Source organism: Triticum urartu, chromosome 3 (genome assembly GCF_003073215.2).
Source record: "Triticum urartu cultivar G1812 chromosome 3, Tu2.1, whole genome shotgun sequence".
Classification (NCBI taxonomy): domain Eukaryota; kingdom Viridiplantae; phylum Streptophyta; class Magnoliopsida; order Poales; family Poaceae; genus Triticum; species Triticum urartu.
This window is the reverse complement of record NC_053024.1, coordinates 43,026,227-43,034,000: the sequence shown is the minus strand read 5'-3', so window position 1 is coordinate 43,034,000 and position 7,774 is coordinate 43,026,227. Positions and strand designations below refer to the sequence as shown.

General features: G+C 45.8%; 1 protein-coding gene across 1 annotated transcript; it reads right to left on the bottom strand.

Moving 5' to 3' along the window:
- Window positions 1-1,335: 1,335 nt before the first annotated feature.
- LOC125542662 (inner membrane protein ALBINO3, chloroplastic) lies at window positions 1,336-5,055 on the bottom strand. The gene is made up of 12 exons (XM_048705793.1): window positions 4,614-5,055; window positions 4,278-4,388; window positions 4,107-4,181; window positions 3,858-3,918; window positions 3,503-3,576; window positions 3,324-3,428; window positions 2,766-2,873; window positions 2,584-2,687; window positions 2,322-2,471; window positions 2,117-2,237; window positions 1,830-1,974; window positions 1,336-1,713 (listed from the first exon to the last, which is right to left on the bottom strand). The coding sequence occupies exons 1-11, from the start codon at window positions 4,947-4,949 to the stop codon at window positions 1,870-1,872; spliced, it is 1,350 nt and encodes a 449-aa protein (XP_048561750.1). The 5' UTR covers window positions 4,950-5,055; the 3' UTR covers window positions 1,336-1,713; window positions 1,830-1,869.
- Window positions 5,056-7,774: the final 2,719 nt, after the last annotated feature.

The window sequence follows — 7,774 nt, the reverse complement described above, 5'->3', positions numbered from 1 at the left end:
TAAACGAATCTACGAAACAAAGGAAAAACTCACAGGTTGCGACTAGTGACCCACATGCAGCGCGCCACCTGTCGCAACCTGGGGAGATGGAAGTGATCTTGAAAGGAGTACTCCTCAATTAGTGGTTTCGTCTGATGTGCAATCGGCTTTCCTCTCGAGCATGCAAAATTCCATATTCTTTACTTTTATTTTTGAAGCTTCCGTATTCTTTACTATATAGCCCTCGTTTGAGATTTGGGAACATGTCATGTCCCGTTGAAAACACAAACTTAAGGCCTTCCACTATGTTGCCGGTGCCATATTGGTCAAACTTCCCCAATGCCTAAAGAAAACACGAACCTAATAACAACATCATCCACGATTGAAGAAATATAGTTTTATGGCACGTGCTCCACAGTGTAGGGCACCATTCTGTATAAAGGAATTGATAAACAAGTCCACTGATCCAGTTGACAGTGCCCTTCGATCTAACTTTGGAGAATTTGGCATCGAAGCATCTGCTTGCTCCGAGGCCCAGAAATTTTTTGTGGCTCCGGCTGGGCTACGTAGGGCATCGGTGCCCAAAGGCTGGAAAGTGAATTTGGCATTGATTTTGGCCTACATAGTTGAGGGCCTTATACTCTTGTAGAATTTTCATCAGATTACCTGTTGCAAAACTCCAGGATACACGCACTATCTTGCCAAACGATGCACGACCTGTGTACTATAATGATCAACCAGCCAAACACTAATGAGATACAGAAATCAGAGGACGTATACCATGGTTAAATAGATTCGCCATATATATACCGACAGTCTTTCTAATCTCAAACAATGAGTTGGCTATCCCTTTTGGATCTTGATGATTCGTTCCTTATAAAACAGGAGTTCCCAGATCTAACTTGGCCCCTGATTGGCCAACTGAAATCGAAGACTCCCACACCAAGTCCCCAAGAATATATGTATCCAACACATTGCCTTCAGAAACAGCACAGCACACAGGCGCATATGATACACATCCAAATTGTCAACCACGATGGGGAGCGTGGCAGTCCTTCCCAGTGGTTGGGCGAGCAGAGCAGACGGCAGAAAAAGAGTGCAAAATCCACATGAAAAGATTGGGAGGCAGTGAGAACGAGTGATGACAGAAGCTACAGCTGAACTCGCCAAATGTTCCTCTCCAATCCAACCAACATCAAACCTTTCTCCTCAAGTAAAAGGAAGTCGTCCAAGCAAGTGAAGTTCAACTCGCAAGAATGCCCATCGGTCGTCCTCGTCTCATCTCTTTACACTTGCGGCGACGAGACGAAATCGCAGCAGTTCCATCGGACTAATTTGTACGATTCGCATACCATGTACTCCCAAGAACTACAATGTTATTATTAGGTTATTACAAGAGGGATAGAGAAAATACAGATTGTACAAAGTACGCAATTCCTGCCCGATTTCCGAGCCCGCCTTACAGAACAGCACAAGAAAGTTTATGTACCTCTTCTCTACATATACTCTCCTCGGCTGGAACAGGCTTGCCTGATCCATTAACCTTGCGATCCTACCGTAACATATTGTGCTGACTGAACCCAACTATTTTCATCTTACAGCTTCCCAGCAAATACCTGCCTGTAGTAAAACTTTTGTCTATCCCCATCTGAAGATCTGGGACCCCCGTGCAGGTGACCATCAAAATTTGTATCCGAGATCATCTACAGTGGCTCACTGGTCAACTGAATTAACCTGTGATTGTAAGGATTACATGGGTAAGACGGAGATAGAGAGACAATCTGCCCACTGTAACCAGCTCCCCTTTTTCTATGTTTATAGAGCATGGGCGGCATGCTAACAGTGCTTACCAGTTTTGACAAAAATGAATTCCAATTAGGCTTTCTCACGTTACTGCACAATGCGCTTCCTCTTTGACCTCTTGCCCTTCTTTCCAGAGTAAGTAGGGAGCTTCTTGTCGTTGCCGGTAGCGAATGTTTCCTCTACAGGTCCTCCCTGTTGTCAGGTTTACATCAGTAACTGAAATTCCGTATATTTGCATGAACTGTCTACGAGGAAATCCCAGATGGCTAGCACCGCTCGCCTAGACACAGTGATCTAGCAATACGGATGAATGGAAGAAAGAAAAAAAGAGTACCTCCTCTGTAGTATCATCGTCTGACTCTTCATCCTCTGATGTAGTTGAACCATTTGAATCTCCTGCACCAAGTGCTTTCACAGCTTTTCTCCTGTTCTCCTCTTCTTTTAGCTGCTTAAACCTGCTCAGAATATCGTTGATTCTTTTATTTTACAGCCCGAACATAGTACAATTAAATCAAATGTCATCTGAAGTTCAAAAGCACCTTTCTCCACCCTGGCCTGATTGAGCACCTGAACGTTTTGCTCGTCCAGCAGTTATAATTCCGCTTGCTCCCTCATTCATAGCAGGCTTTGCTCCTCCCAGTTTCCGCAACCATATCTGCTGGGCTGTACTGAGGACATTGTTTGTAAACCTACATGGAGTGTCAACACACAGGTTACAAATTTTGATCAACTGCAAAAACTGAGTGAGCATCAAAAACCATGCCTGCACACAATCATAGAATAAATAGAAGATGCACATACCAATAAATGGACAATCCTGATGGCACCGACAAAGAGAAGTAACCGATCATAAATGGAAGAAATTTCAAAATAAGTTGTGTATTCTTCTGCGATGGATCAGTACTCTGCAGCAATCAAAAGTACCAAGGTTAAACACTGGAAGCTTGTATAACGGCGCTATGGTGGATTAAAGAGGCAATCACCTGGGGTGGTTTCATGATCTCCATGGAGACAAACTGAGAAGCAACGAGTAGCACGGGCAACACAAGATAACATATCGTATCATGCCAGCCTATTGGCGGATGACCATCCTACACAATTCATTCAAAATGTTAGTATCACTTTAGCATATCTCAATCATGCAAGCATATAAAGTAGTGTATTGTCACTTTTCTACAAGAATAAGCTGAGAAAATAATATGTTACTACATCATTTAAACAAGATTGATATGCCACATGCCCAACGTTCTCAGTCATGCTGCTAAAGTACAGGTTTAAAATTAGACATAGGAAATCCTGTTGTTTCTCGCTACAATACCACCAAAGCTAATGTTGTTGGTTGAGTACAATTCAATGTGCTGCCTAAGTGGCTATGCGTAGCAACAAGCCACTGGTGTAACTTGACTACAATGTTGCAGTAACATCATATTGCTAACATCTAAGTGATGAGCATAGTCATAGAGGAAGGACATACGCAAAATCAATCCCAGAACCAACAGTAGACAGTTTCACATACATCGACAAATAAGCAATTTTATTACCACAAAAGGAAAGAGCCATGAAATGCCAGCACCACTTTGACGAGCAGCAATTGTTGTAGGGCCTCCCAAAGATGGAATCCAGAAAAATCCTTCTGTCAACAAACCCTTCATGCCAGAGAATCCACTTAGTCCAAAATACTCTTAACGAATCAAACTTCAAGAAGTAGGATCTGGCATACCTCATTTGCTACATTTGAAAGGGCTTGGTAAAGTCCAATCCAGACTGGAATTGTTGCCAAAGTTGGCAAACATCCTGGAAGAGAAAACATTGAGATCAAGACGCTGCATTACAAAAGAAAGTACAGTAAAAAGTTAACTGGTTTTGCAATTCGTGATAGCAGTAATGGCAATCAAGCAGAAAAAATAATAGAAAGTGTGATCAGCTAATATGGTTTATTGTCTTTCAAAAGTCAGTAATAACAAAAGATGTCTTTCAGAAGGCAATAATACTAAAAATATGAGATGTGCCAGAGGAGTCATTTCACAATGGGAAGTAACTTGGTTTGGGAAGAAAAGGAAAAGAAATGCAAAAACCTGCTAGAGGATTGACTCCAGCTTGCTTGTACAAACGAGCAGTCTCAAGCTGTATTCTTTCCTAATAAGAGTTATGTAGAAGCAACAGATCAGATATTAACAAAAAAATTGTGCCTGAAAGGATAAAATCAAAACAATCTCATTAAGGAAAGCATATGTACAGTATATCACAGCATTATGCAGACATATGCCTGGAACCAAAGCATAAATGTATATCCATGATTGAAGTTCTAGCCAAACAAGACAAACCTGATTGCCTGCGTATCTCGCCTGAATTGCCTTGAGCTGTGGCTGCAAATTCTGCATCGCCATGGTTGATTCGACCTAAGAACAGATAAGCAGCACCGTTGAATTCAGTTCATAGGTAGATAATTAAGGAATGCCCATCTGGTTTAACTCAAATCAGGTTAGAACATCCACCTGCTGCTTCGTTAACGGCAATGTTGCAGCCTTCACGACAATGGTGAGCAGAATGATGGCAAATCCATAAGCGTAGGGCACATGAACTGCTGAGAGACCATCCTTCAGAATCTGTATGGCAAATTTCAGATAGCATCAGAAATCCAGCCTCCCTAAGTTAAACGAATGCTACGCTCCTAACTACTGCTAAGATCCCAGAATTCCTAAGTTCTAGTGAGTTTCAGAGTGCTTGCATCACAAGTGTCCGTCAGACACAGCAGGAACTTGCATAATCTAATGGCAGTTCTTCTGCCCACACAAAGTCGCTGGCTACGGCTCCAGCGCGTACACGCTTACCTTGAGCACGACCTCCATGGCGTCGGAGATGAACCCGAACCATCCCCCGCTCTTCTGCACGGCCGTGCCGGCGTCCTCTCCTCCTCCGGCCGCCCCGGCCGCCGAGTCGGCGGCGACGACCGCGGCGTCGGCGAGCGTGTAGAGCGCGGCCTCGGCGCGCTCGAGCGCGGCGTGGAGGCCCCCCACGGAATCGAGCCCGTGGAGGCTCGCCCTGACCCGGCACCCCGCGGCGCGGCGGCGCAGCGAGGGGAGCGGCGGTAGCCTCGCGGCGCCGGCGCCCGCGACGGCGCGCGGGAGCGAGGGGAGCAGCGAGGAGGAGAGCAGCGCCTTGGCCATCGCGGGCGGGTGGGGCTGGGCTGGGCTGGGGCCGCGGCGGGGCTAGGGTTTCATGCACGGCGCGGCGGGGAGGGGGCAGCGAGTGGTGGTGGTGGTGGAGCAGAGGAGAGGAGTGGAAGAGGAGAGGAGGCCGGTCGTTGGAGAGAGAGGTGGACGATGATGCTTTATCCTCTCCCTGCTTGTGGACTCGGCGCACCGAATGTTTCCAGTGATTTTTGGACCGGTTTGAGGGAAATTCGTTGCAAATTGTCTAATTTTCGAATGCACCGGCCAAAACGATAATCGTGGTTTTTGAGTATTTGAAACGTTTGAACTAAAACCACGACAAGTAGTATATTTTTAAAACAAGATGAGTAGAACTTTAAAGGAGACTAAAGCCCTGTTTGTTTCGGATTCTGGGACCAGATTCAGCTTTGCTAATGAAGCCGAATTTAGAATCTGTAACAAACAACTAACTGTAATCAGCTTTGCCAGTGAAGCTGAGTCTGGATTTGGGCCATTTTTAGTGCAATTTCCTGAAGCACCTCCAAGTGTATTTCGGTGGCGAAGCTGATTCCCATAACCAGTTTCCGCACTGAAGCGTATCCACAAGAGATTAAAATCCAGGCGAAGCTGAAACAAACAGGGCCTAAGGCTGAGTATTGGGGTTCATACTGCATACCCTGAAACACGGGTATCATACTGCACGTCACCGGGTTTCCCAACCTCCACCGGCTGCTCCGACAGTAGCAAAGGGAGGGGAACCGTGGGACTTTGTGTTTCGCGGGTGTTTATGTAATCTACCAATGTCTTCATCAAGTCTTTGGCGGTCCATGACTTCGGCTTCGAAGGTGGCAATGGCAACACCAAATAAGTTTCGTCTAGATCTATCATCGAAGCCATCGTTTTCTCACCTATTGGTGTTGGGTCTAGGAGGCAGTGTATCTCAGGTCATTCGGAACGGTCTCCTTCTTCAAGCTCTTTGCAGCGGTGGTGTTGCGGGCAGCCAATGACTTCAACGGCGAAAGGCCGACCCTTGAGAATGGGGGGTGATATTCCCTTGCCCCTTTTTTTACAGTAGAGATGAGGTTGTGTCCTAGTTTTATTTTTTTGGGTGTCTCCCTGACACGACATATTGTTCTCCGGTGATTCATGCTTCCTCTTTTTGGCAACAACACTTTTCCCGCGGTCTTTGCGAAGCTGGCGGAAGGTTTGTTTAGGAGATCGGCTTCTGAGATTTTTGATCTACACAAGACTTCTACGATGACGGCTTTTTCTCCAGGGCGTTGGTCCAACTGGACCTTAACATGACAACGTCCCGACCACATGATACAACGCCAGGTTTGATGAAGCGACAACGACTACGCACATCTGGCTCTTATCATTAGAAAATTTTAATATAAAAGTAGAGCCTTATGTTTTTTGAAATGTGATGTACTCCACTTTTTATTTTAACTTGTGATATACTCGACGTATATGGCCTTTTGTATTTACTCATATAAATGTTTAATATATCTCATTTTGCTCTTCTTTGGCTCGGGTCTAACTTAAATGGCATTTTGTATAATTTTTTTCCTTAAGGCTAAGAGTGTGTTGAAAGTAATCTCATTACATTCGCAAAAGGAAAGTAATCTCATTAACGAACTATGTTAAGTAATTAAAACTCTTATCGTAAGACCTAATCCGGAGCTTTTTATGTGAAAATATATAGAGAGGAAGTAGCTCTGATAAATGTTCTTCTGAAAGGATCGATATGGTTGACTAGAGGGGGGGGGGGTGAATAGGCAACTGACAATTTTTAGTTTTTCTTTAACAATTTAAACTTTGCATCAAAGTAGGTTGTTTAGATATGCAACTAGGTGAGCAACCTATATGATGCAACAAGGATAGGAACACAAGCAAGCAAGAGATATAACACAAATAAGCTTGCACAAGTAAAGGCACGAGATAACCAAGAGTGGAGCCGATGGAGACGAGGATGTGTTACCGAAATTCCTTCCCTTTGAGAGGAAGTACGTCTCCGTTGAAGCGGTGTGGAGGCACAATGCTCCCCAAAAAGCCACTAGGGCCACCGTATTCTCCTCACGCCCTCACACAATGCGAGATGACGTGATCCCACTATTGGTGCCCTTGGAGGCGGCGATCGAACCTTTACAAACAAGGTTGGGGCAATCTCCACAACTCAATTGGAGGCTCCCAACGACACCACAAAGCTTCACCACAATGGACTATGGCTTCGCGGTGACCTCAACCGTCTAGGATGCTCAAACACCCAAGAGTAACAAGATCCGCAAGGGATTAGTGGAGGGAATCAAATTTCTCTTGGTGGAAGTATGGATCGAGGCCTTCTCAACCACTCCCGAGCAAATCAACAAGTTTGATTGGCTAGGGAGTGAGATCGAGCGAAAATGGAGCTTAGAGCAACAATGGAGCTTAGTGTTGGAAGAGATAAGTCAACGGGGAAGAAGGGGACCTTTTTTATAGTGAGGGACAAAGATCCAACCGTTATCCACCTACCAGCCCACGGCCAGCGGTACTATCGTGGGGCCGCGCGATACTTCCGCTTGCTGCCAAGCGGTACTACCGCAAGGTCACGCGGTACAACCGTGCAGGCCCGCGGTACTACCGCTGCACCAGCAACAGCTAGGGCGGACCTAAAGCACAAGTGCTAAGGGCGGTACTTCCGCGGGCGCGGTACTATCGCTCCCCCTTGCGGTACCACCGCAAGGCAGGAACCCCTAGCCTGGGAAGAGTGTGGATAAGGAAACATCCGTGCCCACTTCCGCTGAAAAACAGAAGAAGCAAAAACCCGACACAGTACTACCGCAGAGGGGCGGTACTACCGC

Coding starts and splice junctions, on each gene's coding strand:
- LOC125542662 (XM_048705793.1), bottom strand. CDS start 4,949: ATGGCCAAGGCGCTGCTCTCCTCCTCGCTGCTCCCCTCGCTCCCGCGC. Junction 4,182..4,277: donor TGCCGTTAACGAAGCAGCAG/GTGGATGTTCTA, acceptor ATCTGTTCTTAG/GTCGAATCAACCATGGCGAT. Junction 3,577..3,857: donor TGGAGTCAATCCTCTAGCAG/GTTTTTGCATTT, acceptor TTTCTCTTCCAG/GATGTTTGCCAACTTTGGCA.